This window comes from Populus euphratica, unplaced genomic scaffold, assembly GCF_000495115.2.
Source record: "Populus euphratica unplaced genomic scaffold, PopEup_1.0 scaffold137.1, whole genome shotgun sequence".
NCBI classification, from domain to species: domain Eukaryota; kingdom Viridiplantae; phylum Streptophyta; class Magnoliopsida; order Malpighiales; family Salicaceae; genus Populus; species Populus euphratica.
In genome coordinates, this window is record NW_011500026.1 from 240,107 (window position 1) to 259,904 (window position 19,798).

The 19,798-nt window shown below is 32.6% G+C and overlaps 2 protein-coding genes across 2 annotated transcripts in view; both read left to right on the forward strand.

Annotated features, from left to right (window-relative positions):
- LOC105142170 (beta-glucosidase 13-like) overlaps positions 1-323 on the forward strand; it is a 5,455-nt gene extending 5,132 nt beyond the window's left edge. Inside the window, exon 14 of the mRNA XM_011049681.1 lies at positions 8-323. The gene's annotated coding sequence lies outside the window, so the exon portion shown is untranslated. The remainder of the gene's footprint in view (positions 1-7) is intronic.
- Positions 324-10,467: 10,144 nt separating this feature from the next.
- On the forward strand, positions 10,468-14,495 carry LOC105142173 (G-type lectin S-receptor-like serine/threonine-protein kinase SD2-5). The gene is made up of 4 exons (XM_011049684.1): positions 10,468-10,775; positions 10,875-11,180; positions 11,279-11,428; positions 12,890-14,495. The coding sequence occupies exons 1-4, from the start codon at positions 10,733-10,735 to the stop codon at positions 14,335-14,337; spliced, it is 1,947 nt and encodes a 648-aa protein (XP_011047986.1). The 5' UTR covers positions 10,468-10,732; the 3' UTR covers positions 14,338-14,495.
- Positions 14,496-19,798: the final 5,303 nt, after the last annotated feature.

Below are 19,798 nucleotides of genomic sequence, written 5' to 3' on the forward strand. Positions count from 1 at the left end.
GAAAGAGTTAATTTGGCCAATATATATGGGACTATATATCTATCAACGGTCCAGAGAACTGGGTTGTATCAGTATTTCCTAGGTGTGCTGCACTGTATGTTTCAATAAATTAAAACTTGGCAATGTAACCAAGTTCAATTTCAATGTTAAAAATCTATGGTTTATATGCTCCTCTGATTTTCAAATAATATTATTTGCCAAGCCACTCTAAATCCAGGGGCGACGATCTTGAGTTTTATAATGATGATGAATTCAGTGTTACAGCGATTACAAATAATGAAGGTGTTGAAATAAAGAGTGTTGGTGCACGGATGTTGCATGAAGATGAAGAAGAAGAAGAAGGAAATGATGACGATGATGTACAAATAATCCTGATAATGAAAGCTTTTTAAAACTTTAATTATATAATTTGGACCTAGTTTTGATTCTTATAGTCCTCGTATCTCTTTTTCTCTCTGTTTCTATCTTTAGTTGTAAGATTATATATATTTTTTAATCTTTTTATCTCCTTTTGCCGCCGCTCATGCTGTACTTCCAATACAAGTGTAGAAATTAAAATTGTCTTGTCTTTTATACGTTTTAGTCCATATCTTTTCATGATGTGTTGGAGCTAACAAAATGAAGCAATACGAAAGTACGCGAAACCAGATCATAGCAAGATGCTGTCTGATGATGACGCCTATAGATCTTTTAACAAAGAAAGATCCTTCACTAAATTATGATTATATGGATAATTTACCAAGTAGAAAAATTCACACTTTCAACTTACAGTTATCACCCGGCCGCCATTTAATCTAGCTTGCGCTACAGCCTCAACATGTAGTTAGAAATTTTCAAATGTTAGGATAACTGTGGCTCAAAGACATGGACGAGCTTGGCAAGAACAAATCATTGTATAAGATACAATACAGAATAGAGAATCATTTGTAAGCAAGGAAGAAATCAACTCAAGTTTATAAACATTTCACTTCGCTAGCAATGCGATGAGTATCAAGTGATCTGCCCACAGTTGGCCAGTTGAGCGCCATAATGGATCGGTGGAGGATGTCTTTGAAAGCACAGATATATCCCCTAGTCAGTAAAATGGAGAAGAGATGGGTTTGCGGGCTTTTGGAAATTGGGCCTAATGATACTTACTTGTTCATTAAACCTTGTCAATGGGATTAGGTTAACAAGATTAATAGAAGCAAGTTGACTTTAAAGCTTCACTACGACCTCGACACGAAAAAGTGGACTTGAAGCAGAGCATCTACTATTAGCTATTAGAGAGAAGGGAAAGTGAAACCTGATGTGAATGATGCCTGCTTTAGTTTCATTTCATGGTCCTTCTTCTATGTTGAGAATCATATTATTTTGTTGGACTGTCTAGTTGTTTTTTATTTAAAAATATATTAAAATAATATTTTTATATTTTTTTAAAAGTTATTCTATACATTATTATATTAAAATGATTTGAAAATACAAATAAATATTAATTTGAAGTAAAAAAATAAAAAAAATTATTTTTTTAAAAAAATATTTTTAAAACACAAAAATGAACAAATTCTAAAATTAATTATGGATGAGCAATTGTAAATTAACCTCTGATTTTATTTAACCATATATATATATATATTTGAAATAAGTTTATTTCAAAATTCAAGTATGCTGGTTTTATTAAAAAAATTAAACTAGAAATTTGCAACTTATGAATTACAAACATTATCTATGAATATTTAAATTATATATATATATATATATATATAATATTTTTTACCTTGTATTATTTTATCAATTTTTTCAGCACCCTGGAGTCCAAAAAGACTCCGTCCATCACATGTCACAAATGACGTTAGTTGGGAAGAGGTCATTCCGCGTAAAATAAGAGGCTCACGCACAGGATGGATAGGGGGTCGCCGTGACCTATCCTCAATAGTTTAAGCGCATGCTTATCCAATTTACATGGAAGACAATAGACGGTGAACACGACTTGTGATCGTAGTATTATTCTCACGGTGAACACCTAAAAGCATTATCCCTAATAATTGAGGCATTATGAAATTAAGGACCATCTTAACTTATTTGCATGCAAGTTAACGATATTCTTAGCTACACATTATATAGCTAAGAATATCGTTATAAATGCAAGGTCACGAGAGTGGACAGACAAAGGGCGTTCCCTCCTCGTGGTAAAGTGTCCTTTCATCTTTGACGCTTGATTCTAGGCAACTGCTCATGATTTTACTTCAAAATTTATATTTATTTCTCTCACAAATAGGTGAAGTTTATAGAAAAGTTTAGGATCCAATAATTTAGTCAGCGAAAATATTTAAATAATTCCTTTAAATTTGTGAGGGTAATGTAACATGCTTCTTGTGGAAAACTTCGGCATGACTTATCTGAACTTTCAACATAATTGACAACGTCGGACCCTCTCTGCTTAAAAGAGATGTTCTTTTATCGTAATGGACTTGGACACTTCTGAAGAACATAGAACAGCTTGTCTAGAATGAATACGTGAGTCGTGTGTTGCGGGTACACTGTAGCGAAACAGGCTGGTGCTCCATGCTTGACCTGCAAAATCTGAGCCCTCTTCAATACGAACAAGGACCTTGACCAAGTCAGTCCACCCCCGTGTTCCTTGAGTATTTCTCTTCTTACTTCGCGTTGAGCTTGCGACTCCACAATCTGTTGAATCTAATCTGTTTCTTCATTCTTCATTTATTCAAATCATGGGATCAAGACAAGAAGGATTTGGATTCTAGAAAGAATCCCTTTCAAAAATAGTCTGCAGGTCGGGCTTAAATAGCTAGGTTTATAAAATTTGCTAAAAAAAATTAAATGCTGTCTAAAACTATTCAATTTACAAAATTTAAGTAAAGAAAGAAATAAAAATCACTACGAATTAAGTCCTGAAAATTTATAAAAATCGAAAAAAATAAAAACTCATAGAACTTGGAAAACGTAGGCCAAAACAATGAAATCTGGGATCCAAAACAATCATCAAGGAGCATAGCTCCCTATCCAAAACGTGCACCTCTGAATTGGGGTGATTTGTTTTATCCTGAGTCTCGAATAAAAAATGATAGCCACTATTATGGAAAGAGTAGGCAAAATCATATCAAATTGGATTTGAACAATTGTTTTATTTTATCTTTGCGTTGGTCTGCACTCTCTATCAAGATAGTCGTAACCATCTAAGTGATGGCCAAGTGGTAAGAACTTGAGATCAAGAGGTTTGCTCCCTCTGTGGTCTCAGGTTCGAGTCCTTAATTGCTCATATGATGGCCACTGAAGGCTTACATGGTCGTTAACTTCAGGGCCCATGGGATTAATCGTGGTGCGCACAAACTGACCCAGACACCCACGTTAACCTAAAAAAAAAAAAAATAGTCTAGCGCTATCAACTTCGTATCTGAAAGCTAAGCTTCTCCTGAATCTCCATCGCCACTTTTCTACATCATAAGCATAACTATTTTTTTGAGTTTGATAATATTTTCTCGTTCGATTCTAGTTTTAAGGGTGGTGCAGCTGTTTGAAATTACAAGCCAATAAAAAGATGAGCTTTAGAACATGCATATGCAACTGTTTTCCCTTTTCTTTTTTTCTTTTTTCTTTTTTTTTAGAATGAAATATATATGTAACTGTATTATTCTCACAATTGAAATCCGAGAGGAGAGGTGATCAAAGGTGAACAGTTTATTTTGCGAGGAAGGAGATGATATCTCATGAGATTTAACGGAAGATATGGACACTGGTAGTTTATGACTTTATGTAATGGTGTGGTCCATTTGTGGAGAAACCATCTCGTTGGGTGTTTTTCTGTTTAGTTGCTTTATTTAATTCGCATCTTTGTTTAAAGCTTTGGGGTTATCCGTTCTTGATTCCAAACTTTTCAAGGGTCACCTTCTTTATATTTTAACTTTTTAAGTGGATACTTTGTATCCAAAGTGTCATTTTCTGTAGACGAGTGTCAGGAGGGCACCAGAAATTTACGAGTGATCATTGAAACGGAGGAGAAAATGTCATAACAGGAAGATTGACAATTTTAAAAAACAAAAAAAAAAAAAGGTTGAAAAAGGTTTCAGATATGGCAAGGAATTAAGTTGAAATTTGGAATGGAATATTTACGAGCCTAATCATCATTTTCCATTGTATCTCATGTTAAAAAGATAATGCAAATTTAAAGTGAAATTATATTATTATTAGATATTTTTATAAAATTATTTTATATAAAAAATATTTTGTTTTGACCAGGCTATATAATGTTTTAATAAAAAATGATAAATAGAAAAATATTAAGTTAAAGATGAATTATATATCAGCATTTGAATAATTAAAAAAATAAAAAGCTTTTTAAAATTTGTTAAAGAATCAATGGTCATAGTATTAAGTACAAACATGATTTAAGTGAGTAGTCGTTCTTCATGCTATAATATATAAATCAAAATATTATTAATAAATGAATAATAATTACACCGAGAAACTAGTAAGTAAAATATTAAGTTAAATAACTTATAACTTTTCTAATGTTTGAGGAATCATGATAGGTTACTAGACATTGTACTTAATATTCAAATATAAATTAATAAATTATTAAATTTATAATAAATTAATTTATTTAATCATATTTTATTTATGATTATGAATTATATTTGAAAAAACTTATTAAAAAACTTAATGGGTCACACACATAGATTCATTGGTTATAAATTAAAATGAGATAATTAAGTAGGTATTAATTAATTGTAAATAAGTTTTAGAAATTGAGTACTAGATTATAATTTTAAACCTAAAAAAATCACGTAATGATTTAATTGAATAAATTTATAAATTTATCCTTGAATAATATATGTGATACTATTCAGGGGCAAATTGATAATTTGTTATTTTTAGGGTTTTTAGGTTTTTCTATATCATGGATATGCTTTTAGACTCGACCCACGAGTGGGTAGCCACTTCCATGAGCCAAACCACAAGGTTGAGCCCATCTCCTCGAGGTCCCTAGTCAATTAGACAGTTACATATAGGTTAAGAAAAGCAAGTAATAGGATTTGAGCCGGTGATATTCTCTTCCACTAAGTCCTAACCACTTGACTATTACTAGTTAAGCTACTAGCTCACTTTGCCTTATAAATATGTGATGCTTCTTATTTTATATATATAAAAAAAAACAGTTTAAGTTACAGAACACTTAAACAATATAAGAAAAGACTAGCACTCAAAAGTATAATAATTTCTCTCTTTTAAAAGGATTTAGGAAATTTCTCACTAGTAGTTTATATGGATTACTATTAGAGTTTAAATAATTGGACAACTTATGTTTTACAATATTCCAGCTTTAAAGTAATAAAGTTAAAAAGAATATTTGATCTTTAGGTAATTTTGCATAAATATAAATAACTTTAAATCTATTTAACAGAATTCTAAGAACTTCTAGAAAAATATTAGATTTATTATTTTCACTCCATATATATGTTTTGAGAAAATATATAATAACATCCCAATATTTATGTAATGGTTTAGGAAACAAATATATAGACTTGTTCTGTCAACTATGCCCATTCATATTGTAATTCATATTCCTAATATGACATGATTCATATTGTAATTCATATTCCTAATATGGCATGACATAATTATAGGAAAATACTTGTATATAAATGGTAGAGTATTATTTAATAAAGTACTGGCAAATCTTTTCGTTCTCTGTTTTCACATGGTATCGGAGCTGGTAACCTAGCTCACCAACATTTGTTTTCTTGCCCTAATTTTTTTCTTGCCAATTGTCCAATATTATAGAGCGTGAACAATCTTCTAAAGAAGGTAAGAACAATGCCTTCGATCCCTTTTTTTCTCTACCATTCTAATCATCCAGGATTGGTACTTGTTTCCAAGCCTCTCAACAACAATAATTATTCTACCTGGTGCAGATTTATGACCATATCTTTGAATGCTAAAAATAAATTGGGATTTATACATGGTACAATATATATATTGTCTGTGAAGAGTCAACCAAACGATTATGCCTCATGGAAGAGATGCAATGACATGATTCTATTATGGATTCTTAATTCAATTACACCAGAACTTGCAGACAGTGTTATATATATATTCAATTACAGCCCTAGAAGTTTGGGAAGACCTTCAAGATCATTTTTCTCAGAGTAATGCCCTTCATATATTTCAGATTGAGAGGGCATCGCTTGTACTTCTCATGCGTAGATGACTGTTGCAGCTTACTATACAAAGCTGAAAGGATTGTAGGATGAATTGGGTTCCTATAGCGATATTGTTTACTCATATAGGGTAGATCATAAGAGACAACAGCTAATGCAATTCCTTATAGGACTAAATAACTCTTATAAGGCAATTAGAGGACAGATTTTATTGCTAAATCCTCTACCTGGTGTTTGCCAAGCATATTCCCCTATTATTCAAGAGAGAAGCAACACAACTTAAATGATACAATGAGACAACATAAACTATAGCCATGGTAGTTCAACGAGATGAATTCACAGCTCTGGCAGTTCAATCAAGACAAGATGCTTCCTCTCGCTCCAACTCTTTTAAACGTATGCCATTACATTACTCATACTGTGATAATGATCATCATACACGAGATACATGTTGGAAACTGCATGGTTATCCATCAGGCCATCCAAAACATAAAGCCAGTCGTTTCAACCGTCAAGGTCATCGTCCTCTTTACAACAAGTCTGCCTATCCTTCAGCCAATTATGTCAAGGAAAGTCCCACAATGCAAGAGATGCAGTCGGTCATTAATGGATTCTCTGATTTATAGTTTCAACAGATATTGTCTATTATAAATAAAAACCGGACATATCAATCCTCTCAACCTTAGGCCAATGCTACTATTACTTCTTCAGGTTTGTTGCAAGCACCATTCAGACTACCTTGATTGATTCTTGATAGTGGTGTAACTTATCACATCACTTCTTATCTGAATTTACTTATCAATAGTCATTAGAATTCTATTTTACTACCAGTTATTATGCTAAGTGGAGATCAGGCTCCAATTACATATATCAAGACTTTGCCTTTAAATTATATTATTTCTCTACAAAATATGCTTGGTGTGCCATCCTTTAAGGTAGATTAGATGTCTATAAGTTGAGTTATAAGAGGTCTTAATTGTTCAATAACTTTTTTCTCTATTGGTGTATTTTACAAGACTTGGTGATGAAGACAATAATTGGTTTGGATAAACAACGAGGCAAACTCTATTACTTGGTTGTATTAGAATCAACAACACCAACACCAAAATTCCAACCCTCTACTGCAATTGCTACCAAATCATTTTGTTCTCATGTCATCTCCTCCATCGAGTTGTGGCATCACTGTTTAGGGTATTTATCTTCCTCTTGATTAAATTTTATGGCCAACAATTTTCTCAATTTCTCTTTCAAAATCAATGATGTTTGTGATATTTATGCACCTTTAAAACAATGTTGATTTCCTTTTTTTGCTAGTTCAATTTCCTTTATTCGACCTTTTGAATTAATTCATTATGATATTTGGAGCCCTTATAAAATTTCTTCCATTTTCAATACTAAATATTTTTTTGACAATTATGGATGATTATTCTAGATTTACATGTGTTTTCTTTATGCATCACAAATATGAAACATAAAATTTGCTCATAATTTTTTTTCTTTTATCAAAACCCAATTTAATGCATCCATCACAAATATTCATGTTGATAATGGAGGGAATTTTTTTCTATGTGGAATTGTTTTCAACAAAATAGCACAACTTATCAACACTCTTGTGTTTATACACCTTAACAAAATGGGGTTATAGAGCGTAAACATCATCATATCCTTGAGTCTGCACGTGCCCTTCATTTTTAAGCTCATCTCCTTTGACATTTTTTAGTAGAGTGCATTCTTATCGTTGTACATTTAATTAATCGTTTATCCACAACATTTCTTTCTCACCAAACCTTTTTTGAGAGACTTTACGACAAGGTCCCCACTTACTCCCATCTTAAAGTTTTTAGTTGTCTTGCATATGCTACTAAAGTGCATGCCACACATAAATTTGCTCCTAGAGCTACACATTGTGTTTTTCTTGGTTACCCGATTGGCTAAAAAGCTTACAAGCTCTGTAAACTTATCACCTATAAATTTTTCACTATCTGTGATGTTGTCTTCCATAAACGCATTTTCCCTTACAAATCATCTTCGCCCATTCCTGCACCTTCTGAACCAACACCTGCATCTACAGCTCCTTCCCCCATCCTGCCTCTTACCATACCCGATCCTCATTCTACAGACTTCCCCATCTCCCATTATGAGTCTCCTACTCTAGTCCTTTTAATTTTTTTCTCCCTCAGTTCCAACTAATATCACTCAGTGACCTTCTCCTATGATTCCTGTGCAGCCTTTGTGTCGTTCCTAGTGCTATCACAAGCCTCCTCACACTTTACGTGATTACATTTACAACCAAGTAACATCTCCCAAGCCATCGTTAGCTTCCTTGTCTAGTCCACCCAAAGGTAATTTCTTTCCTTACCATTGCTACTCACCATAGCATTGCTCCTTTATTGCCACCATTAGTTAGGACATTGAGCCCCGCTCTTACATAGAAGCTGCTTCCCTTCCATAATGGCAAGCTGTTATGTAATCTGAATTGGCAGCCTTGGAAACTAATAACACTTGGTACCTCACTTCTCTCCCTCCAGGAAAAACACCTATTAGATGCCACTAGATCTACAAAATCAAACGTCATTCAGATGGCACCATTGAGTGTCACAAAGCTTGGTTGGTGGCGAAGGATTACACACAGCTATAAGGTATTGACTTTTATGACATTTTCTCTCTTACTGCTAAAATGAGTATCGTATGTTGTCTATTGGCTCTGGCAGCAGCACAGAATTGGTCCTTTCACTAGCTAGATGTGCATAATGCTTTTCTTTATGGTGATCTTCATGAAGAAATTTATATGTGTCCACCTTCTAGTCTTCAGTGACTAGGGGAGAGTTTAGTATGTCACCTCAACAAGTCATTGTATGGATTAAAGCAAGCTTCTTATCAATGGTTTGCTAAATTCTCTACAGCTATTCAAGCTGATGGATATTTTAAGTCTAAAGCAGATTATTCATTATTCACGTGTCGCAATAGTAAATCCTTTACCACATTGTTGATATATGTTGATGATATTTTGATCACAAGTAATGACCCCAAGGCTATATACACTTTTAAGAGATTTTTGCATAGTCATTTTTGAATTAAATATTTGAGCAATTTGAAATATTTTCTAGGCATTGAGGTCTCTTGATCGCAAAAAGGTATTTCTATCTCACAACAAAAGTACACTTTGAAAATTCTGAAGAATGGTGGGATTTTAGGTGTTAAACCTATGAATTTTTCTATGGAACAAAACATAAAACTCTCAGATACAGGTGGTTTACTTAAAGATCCATCTCAATATAAGCAACTTGTGGGGCGTTTAATTTACTTGACCATTACCCAATCGGATAGCATGTATTATGTACATGTGCTAAGTCGATTTATGTATGCACTACGTAAACCACACATGGAAGCTCCCTTACATGTGTTACGTTATCTGAAAGGTGCTCCAAAATAGGGTTTGTTTTTCTCTTTTCAAAATGATTTGTCTCTGCAAGCTTTTTGTGATTCAAATTACACTAGTTACCCAATGACTCGAAGATCCATTACATGTTATTGTGTTCTTTTAGGATCTTCATTTGTTTGTTGGTGAACAAAAAGACAAAAAACAGTATCACTCTCCTCAACAGAAGTCGGATATTGAGCCATAACAGGTACATGCTACGAGTTATCTTGGTTACATTTTTTGTTAAAAGATTTATGGATATTGCATCTGAAACCAACTTTGGTACACTGTAACAACAAAGTAGCTTTACATATAGTGGCTAATTCAGTTTTCTATGAGAGAACCAGACATATAAAAATGAATTGTCATTTTATTCAGGATAAAATACAGGATGAATCAATCATAACCAATTTTTTTACTTTGATAGATCCACTTACGGACATATTCATTCCACTTTTGAAAAAAGAGATTTTCTTTATTATGATTCGCAAGTTGGGAGTTCTCGATATTCACTCTCCAACTTGAAAGGAGGTATTAAGAAAGGATCAATAATCTCCCAATGTTTATGTAATGGTTTAGGAAACAAATATATAGACTTGTTATATCAACTATACTTATTCCTATTATAATTCATATTCTTAATATTCCTAATATGGCATAGTATAATTATAGGAAAACACTTGTATATAAGCTGCATAGTATTATTCGTACTGGCAAATCTTTTCCTTATCTGTTTTCACAGTTTTTCAATGTAAACACAATCTGTACTGTCTTGTGTCGGTAATGTAAACATAATGCATCGTGTGGAAAACGTTCTCATATCTTAAAAGTCGGGTAAAATAATTAAAATGATTATTTGAACTTTAAACACAATTAACAACGTCGGCCCCTCCATGTTTGAAGAAGATGCTCTTTGCTCGTAATGGATTGGACACTTCAGAAGGAATCTTTCCACAACTTTTCTAGATTAAATACATGAGTTGTGTACTGCTGGTGCCGTGTAAAAAAACATACTTGTATTCCATGCTTGAGCTTCAAAATCTGAACTCGATCTCTTTAACACAACCTAAGTCCTTGACAAAGCCGGTCCCCCCCCCGTGTTCAATAAATATTTCTCTTCTTACTTCTCACTGAGCTTGGAACTCCACAATCTATGGATCTAATCTGTTTCTTCATTGCTCATTTATTCATATCAGGTAACTGGTGGATATTGAATAATGCCTCAATATGTTTTCTGTTCTAATTCTAGAATCTAAATTAACAAGTTGTTAACCATATTATATATCCGCAAGCAGGTGTTGTTTCAACAACTTTTTCAGTAACAAACAGGTGCAACTACACGATATGGCCAGGGTTTCTGGCAAATGAAGATGATCCTCCTGCTTCTAACTCTAGCTTCTCCCTTCAAAGGGGACAGTCAAAAACCATATCAGCACCAGTTTCCTGGGGTTATCCTTTTTGGGGCCATACTTATTGCACTGAAGAATCCACAGGAAATTTCTCCTGCATCACAGGTGATTGTGGTTCCGGCAAACTAGAATGTTCAGGAAACGGCACGGCTGCTGCTGCCATATTGCCAGAGTTCAAACTTGTTGGTTCTGGTGGGCTTTAGTTTATTTCTTTTTCAATGTTAATCTTGTTGTGCCTTTAGCCCGCCTTTCCTTCTTGCGGTCTTCTGATCAGAATTGTACAAGTGTAGGATGCGTGGCAGATTCGAACGTAGCATATTCTTCAAAGCTCAAGGTTAATAGTTCCGGCGGGGAGATCGATGCTTGCAAATGTGTGTGCAAAGCATTTGGATCACCACACTATTGTGCCTCAGTCAATTACCAAATTATTTTCTGCGCAGGTAGATTCACCATTTCTCAATCTTGTAGCATTTTTTCGAGTTTGGTGTTCAATTTTAAATCATTTTGATATCTAGGGATAGTTTGGTTAGATGAAATCATGAAGAGTTAAGAAAGATTGCAGAAAATGGAAGTTGATTCTATCCTAAAAAAGAACAAAAAAAAGAAAAAAGGATGCTTCATATGGTGACTTTGGAAAGAATTTGAAAAATAATACCGTGGAACTCTAGCGTATACACTAATTTTTCTTATTCTATATATTTTAATTATCTTTTGTTGTTTGATTTACACCCTTTTTTTGGCTTTTGATTTTAAGTGGTGCCTAGCTCTATCAAGTGTTTTGATTAAGACATCCTCAATGATTATTCACTATTAAAACTTCATGATTACAATTAATATAATTATTTAAATCTCGCAAATGACATTCCAATTTAAAGTTTATAAAACCCAAATCATATGTGGAGTGTCAGGAAGCTTTATATATTTTTTTTAATAATATTACTTTTAATTAAATAATTAATAATATTGAACTTACTATAAAAAATTTATTTGGAAGGCGTTATTTCTATCAAGTGCATGCCAAATAATAGGAAAATTTTGAATTTTATGTATTATAATTTTAATGACTATTAAATCTAACTAAACATCATTGTTTTTATTGATAAAAATGTTAAATATGAAATTTGTAAATGAGAGATTACTTGTAAAAATTTAAACTATTATTACTAATTACAAAAATTATAAGAAATTTATACCACACTTGAAATCCATAATATTTATTAATGCAGTAAGAAGTCAAGTTATTTTTTATTTTTATAAGAAAATAAATATATTTTAAGAATTAGATGAGCAAACCAAATGAAATGCAAGTCATTAATTATATTTTTAAAAAATAAAATAAATATAATTTATTTGTATTTTTATATAGTCTCTGGTGTATTAACCAATATACATGCCCAAATAAATATATTTTAAAATTAGATGAGAAAACCAAATGAAATGCGAGTAATTAGTTGTATTTTTAAAACATAAAATAAATATAATTTATTTTATTTTTATATAGTCTCTGGTGCATTAACCAATATACATGCCAAAGTCCAGGGAAGCATATTTGTTTTCATAGGCCATAAAGATAAAGCCTAATGAAGGTAAAAATAACCAACCCAAGAGATCGGACAAAACAGAGAAGATAAAGAAAATGGTTACAGGTGAAATAATCAAAATAACATAAAATAAAGATCACTAAGCAGCACATTCAAGCAACCAAATCTCTAATCCCTTCCATTGTCGACTCCTGATCTTCCAACAAAAATGTCTTCTGCAAAGAAACGTATATATGACAAACTTTATAGAGTTACGATAATGCAGACATGTTCGATTTCTTTCCAAGTAAAACGCAGTCCTGTTGAAGTATGGTTTCGTGCTTTCATCATTGTCTTTTTGATTGATTCATCCATTTGCAGCAAGAACTACTACTCCAAGAAGACGTTCGGCATCCGAGTCCACCACAACCTCCACAACAGTTTCAGCAAATGCTACTGCAAATGGCGCTGATTCGACGTCCGAGTCCATCGCAACCAGCCCCACATCTTCAGTGAAAGCTTCTGCAAAAGGCTCCAATTCATCGAGCAGTGCAACAGTAACTACCACTAACGTAACGGTGAAAACGCTAAGGCCCATGACATTCCCTCCAAGCCCTTTGCCAGATGAGAAAACACCAAGCCCTATGCCATTCGCTCCAAGCCCTTTGCCAAAAACAAGGCCTACTTCAAGAAGACGCTTGGCACCGATTATAGCAGGAGTAATAGGTGGTGCTCTTCTCATCATTTTCCTCATAGTGATTCTTATTTTGAGGGCGAGGTGGTGGGAGGAATCTGAGAAAAATGAGGATTTGGAAGCTGATGATATAAGGCAAGTTCCAGGAACGCCTGTGAGGTTTTCATATGAAGATCTTCGTGTTGCAACTCATGATTTCAGTGATACACTTGGAAAAGGAGGTTCCGGATCTGTGTTCAAAGGAGTACTGCTAGATGGGACTCATGTTGCTGTGAAGAAGTTGGACAAATTAGGCCAAGATATGAGTTCATTTCTAGTAGAAGTTGAGGCAATTGGAAGCATCAACCATTTTAATTTGGTAAGATTGATAGGATTTTGTGCAGAAAAATCATCTGGGCTATTGGTTTTCGAGTATATGAACAAAGGATCCCTGGATAAATGGATTTTCAAGAATGACCAAGGATCTCGCCTCGATTGGCAGACCCGAAATAAGGTTATACTTGGCATAGCAAAAGGGCTGGCTTATCTTCATGAAGACTGCCAGAAGAAAATAATACATTTCGATATAAAACCGCTGAACATTCTCTTGGATGCAAATTTCAATGCCAAGATTTGTGATTTTGGGTTATCTGAGCTAGTTGATAGAGATACGAGCCAAGTTCAAACCCGAACCAGAGGAACCTATGGATATATTGCTCCAGAATGTTATAAAACACCACCAGGTCGTATCACAGTAAAAATTGACGTATACAGTTTCGGAATTGTTCTCCTGGAAATAGTTTGTGCACGTAGAAATTTGGATCACACAAAACCAGAATCTGAAAATCATTTGCTTAGGATGTTACAGAAGAAAGCTGAACAAGATAGGCTCATAGACATTGTGGAGAATTTGGATGATCAGTACATGCAGAGTGATAGAGAGGAAATAATCAGGATGATAAAGATTGCTGCTTGGTGTTTGCAAGATGACCCAGAAAGAAGGCCTTTCATGTCAGCAGTTGTGAAGGTGTTGGAGGGTGTAATGGAGGTAGAATCAAACCTCGTTTATAAGTTTCATCATGCATTGATAAGTCCTGCTGTTGATCACCATACATCTCCACAGCCACAAGCATCTGTTCTTTCTTATCCCAGATGATGTAGTAGTGAATCTCTCTTTTGACAGAAATAAAATTCATCAAGCCTGTCAGCATTTGTATTGTTTTTCCATGTTATCCTAAACTAAGCACAGCTGTTTTTTGAGTGTTCATGCTTATTTCTCATAATAAAGATTGTAGTGTTGTTTGAAATTGCAAACCAATCATGAATAAGCTGACGGCTATCATAAGAGAATTTAAGAACCTGTCTGTGCAACTGTATTCTTTTGTTTTTGGAGAATGAGATATATATGGAACTGCATTCTCAAATTTGAAATAGAAGTAGATAATAAACAAGGTAAGTACAAAAGTGCAAGATGTAGGGACATAGCTTCCACCCAAAAATATATTGATAGGCGTTTGAGGGGGAAACGATGTCATTAGTGTGATTTTCAGTTGATTTCCTTTGTTCGACTCTCCTCGTATTCTAAACCATCAATTCCCGAAGTGGATGCCCCTGGACAAAAAAAATTTCAAGCTAATCTCTTCAAATAAAGAAATTCTTGTAAGCTTTCAAGTGTTTTTTTTTTTATCTTGAAATTTATAAAAAATAAATTTTCATTGGATCAAGCCTAAACATCTTTAATAACACTTTAAAATACTATCTAAAATATCAAATTACCAAATCTCGTTATATAATTCATGTCTAAATTCTTATTATTGCAGAGCACAAATTTTATTTTGATTTCACAAATAAATCAAGTTATCACATATCAAATCCAATAATGAATCAAAAAATTATTTATTTTTTATAAGAATATTTTAAATAAAAATCATACTTGGTCATATAATTTTAATAAAACAAATATTTCTACACGTGTACTTATTTAATTTCATGTATTTAAAATTATGTCTACAAATACAATACGCACCAACACTTTTATGGTTGTCACTATTACCTTTTTAGTCTACATCTAAATCCTTAAAGGGATTTATTAGTATATGGAGTGAATTATAGACCAAATGAAATTGTGTTTGAGTATTTGAGATATTGAAGAATTCTCTTTATTACTTCCCAATTCTTAGTTGGTGCTTGAATTTATTGACATAGTGAAAACTCTATGTAATATCTAAATGTATAAATCCAATATAATATAGGGCTCTAATAGTGCTTTTGTTGAATTAAAGATTATTAAATTTAGATCTTTTAAATTTGAATAAGTAACTAGTGGTAGATATTAGTGTTATATAAGATTTTGTTTTATCCATGTTTATTTTTATGAGTAGGTTTGCAACATATGTTATTCAGATGAGAAAAATGTCAAGATGATGATGTAAAGTTTCAACACTAAAAAAGAAAGATGCCTTAAATTCTTTACTAGAAAGACCATTGACAACTAGTAGATCAACTAATCAATTGTTTTTATATTAGAGCCAATGATAATAATATCATCAATATAAATAAGAACGATGATGTGAATTTTATCTTAAGAGTGTATAAAGAGGCATCTTCTTTAGAGCCTATAAATCTATATGAGTGAGTTGATCTATAAGTCTTGAAAACCTAACCCTTAGGGCTTGCTAAAGGCTATAAAGACTTCTTATTAATTTACAACATGAAATGGATAATTAGGGTAAATAAACCCTTGTGATTGTTGCATATAAACATCTTATTTAAGGAAGGCATTGTGAATATCTAGTTAATGCAATTTTCATTAATTAGAAATAATCAAGCAAACTATGTTTTGTTTAACCACTAGACTAAATGTATCTATATAATTAACACCTTTTTGTTAATGAAAGCCTTTTACAATAAGACATGTCTTAAAACATTCAATGCTTTCATTGGTTCATTTTTTAACCCAAAAGACCCACTCATTGCCAATAAAATCATGATCTTATTATGGTGGAACCATGTCCCAAGTGCCATTTTAAATGAGAACATTGAACTTATTAGCCATCACCTCTCATACCTATGAGGTTATTTTAAGATTTTTATATAACATGTGAGCTCATAAAAAAAAAAAAAGATTGCTTTAGCAATACGTACATGAGAAAAATGGTACTTGATATATCAGGCATAAGATGTTTTTAGTTTGAGATTGATGGTCTTGACCTCGTGGTCATTCTGTGTAAAGCAGAAGTTGTTGTGTTACTAGAACTATATAGGTCAATAACAAAAGCTAAGTTTGAAAGTTCATGAATCTCTATAGTATTGACAACATCTATAAACTGATGTATCATGGCTATTTCGTTTTACAACTGATCAAATATAGTTGGTGTTGCTCTAGGTTGAGAAAGTTCAGTACTTGTAAAACAATTTAAAGTATGTGTGTATAGAGGATTTATAAATAATAGGTGGACATGTTAAGACATTTATAACCCTAATATTAGAGACTATAACCAATAAAGATGCAAGTTTTTAAGTGAAAAAAAAATCTTATAATAATTTTATAGTCATAGGTTAAGACAACAAACATAATAAAAAAACACACATGAAGTTATAATTTTGTTTTTTATAGGCTTTTTTATAAGACGATTGATCTTTAAAACTTTTATAGGTAATTGATTTATGATATATGTTGCAATTTGAAATGCATCTTCCCAATATTGTTGTGGAAGATTTGAGTTAACTAATAAAGCCTAACCTATTTCAATATTTTAGCATAATTCATTTGTTAATGAGTACAAGGGCATGCAATATGATTATCAATTGCACATGATTCCAAGTAATTATTTAAATGGCAAAATTCATTACCTCGGTAAGTTTGAACTACTTTAATTTTGGTATCAAAATGTCTTTCAACATACTTTTAAAATTAAAGGAAAATATTTTCAACTTCAAGATTTTGTTTGAGTGGAAAAGGCCAAATAAATTTGGTGTAATCATCTAAAAAACACATATAATATCTTGAATTATATCTAGAAGTAACTTCACTAGTCCCTATATATCTGAAAAAATAAATTGTAAGGGTTTAGTAACATGATGAATAGATTTTTGGAAGGTCAAATTGTGGCTTCTCACAATCACAGCAAATAGACTGCATTTTATTGAATGCAACATGAATTTTATTTGGGTTCAATACTTGGCTGACAATATACAAAAAAAAAAGGAAGAAGAAGAAGCATATTTTAATCTTTAATGCTAATTAGAAACTAAAATATGATCACCAAATACAAAATGAGTAAGTTGATAACGAGGTTATGAAAAGCAATACATCTTATCTTTAGTGTGACCTTTATATAGGATGTTCCTCGAGTAATCCTTAATAAAAAAAAAAGTGTCATGAAACTCAAAGTAAACATGATTATCCTTAGCAAAAATTTGAATTAAGATAAGACTATTTATATTTTAGGGCATTATAAAAATATTATCAAAGACAAAGGATTTTGAAGATGTTGATAAAAAGTTAGTATCAATATGAGTGATATAAAATCCTAAATCATCATCAACTTGAATTTGATTAGTGTCAATGTTCTCTTTTATCATGAATATTAAGATTATTGATATTATTTGTTAGATGGTGCATTGCTCTTGAATTAGGATGCCATTCTTGGGCTAATATATAAAGTTGTTGGTGAATAGAAAGATGAACTTGTGCATTTTGGTAAGGAGGTGGTGGCAAGAAGGCAGGGTCATAATGTTTATAGCATCTAGATGTAGTATGTCTATTGTTGCTACCCAATTTTTGACCCATGTTTTGATAAATTTTCAAAAAAAAAAAGAAGAAGAGAACATGTTGTGATAATATAGAGAACCAGGGTTAATATTAATAAAGCAATATATCAAAGAGATAATTACTGAATTATATATAATTACTATAGTATATAATACCATAGATATAGAATTTGATTTATGCTGGTTATGAAAAATAATCGTTGTAATATAAAATACCAAACATAGAAGATTTGTTGGTGTTGTTATAGAAGACAATCTCTGCAATAATTATTATAATATTTTTTTAAATAGTACGTGTAGAGATTTTCTATATAAGTGAACTTCCAACCATATGCAAAAGGGGGAGTAATTTAGAGATAAAAAATAGAGGGCAAACAAAAAAACCCTAACCCTATTCTCTTTAAAAAAATCCACAGCGGCTACCCCTCGACCTTGTCCAAAAACAAGCAAACAAATCGGCCCCCTTCCTTTTTTATTTTTTTTTCTTCCCAAGTTGCCAGCCAACCCCCTCTCTTTTGGCCAAAAGCCAGAGAGCCAAGAGACAAATAGTCGTTGCCCTCTGTTGTTTTTGTGTTTTTGGTGTTTCCCCCTAGCCATCTTCTGCTTCTTCCAGAGTCGTCCCCGCTCTTTTTCCTTTTACTACCTCTACAATGCGGGCTCTTCCTCTTACCCATAGTTTCTCATCACCAAGCCTTCCCTCTCTATAGCTCAACCTCTACAGACTACCTCCTGACCATTTCTTCCCCTTCACTAGAACACCTCCTCCCTAGTCTTCCCCCACAGAATAGCATTGTCTTCTACTGACCAGAGAATAGGCTGAGCCAATCCCTTCACTCTTCATTCCTCTCTGCTACTAACAACAGCTCATTATAGAGAAAATGGAGAGATAAAAAGGGACAACGAAGGATGGTAAAGAAGGAGTAAAAAACTGAGATTCCAAGGGTGTTGACTCTCAAAGATGGCAGCGATGGACGACGCCGCCAGAGTAAAAATAAAGTAGGAGAAGGAAAGTTGTTGATCTGCCATCCACACATCTGGTCTATTTGTAGTGCGTACAACAAAGCCTAGCTCTAGATTCTGAAGAAAGAGAGAAGCAGATCTAACAAAAAAAATGAAAAACCAAATCAAATTGTTTTTATTGCAATTTCATTGTTTTTCGCAGGTCATGGTATCACTATCGGCAAAGAAGGGAAGAAGAGAAGAAGCAGTTTCAGATCCTAATATTTTTCTTGGATTTTGGCGGTGGCATGTGAACCCATGCATCGCTAGTGGTGGCCACGCATGAAGGAGAAGCGCTACCACTATTTTTGTGGTCCAGAAGCCTTGCTAACAATTTCCTAGATTTTTAAAGGTTATTATATAATTTTTTATTTGTGTGATGTGTTGTTTGTTTTATTTTAAATTTTTAGTATTTGTAATTACAAATGGGTGTATGAGAAAAATATAATAAAAAGGGATGTGTGTGTGTTTGTACTTTTTAATGTTTTAATTTGCATATGATCAAGTATTTTAGGGACAAATAAAATCACATTGTACTTCTCGTGAAAATATAAGAACATGTTTCTACCTATTTTTTAAAATTTAATAACTAATTTATTAAAGTCTTAAGAATTTGACTAATATATGGTTTGTTGACTTTAATTGTAATTAACTGTGATGTTTGTGTTTTTTGACAAAGAAAATATATATAAAAAAAATTGTGTGTTGCATACGGTCAATACCCTAACATATTTTGAATTTTCTCTTTAAAAAAAAACAAATATTTGAAGTTTTGTTTTTAAATGTGTTTTGGCATGGATTTTTTAAACATAAAAAAATACTTTTTTGCATTCTGGATTTTACAA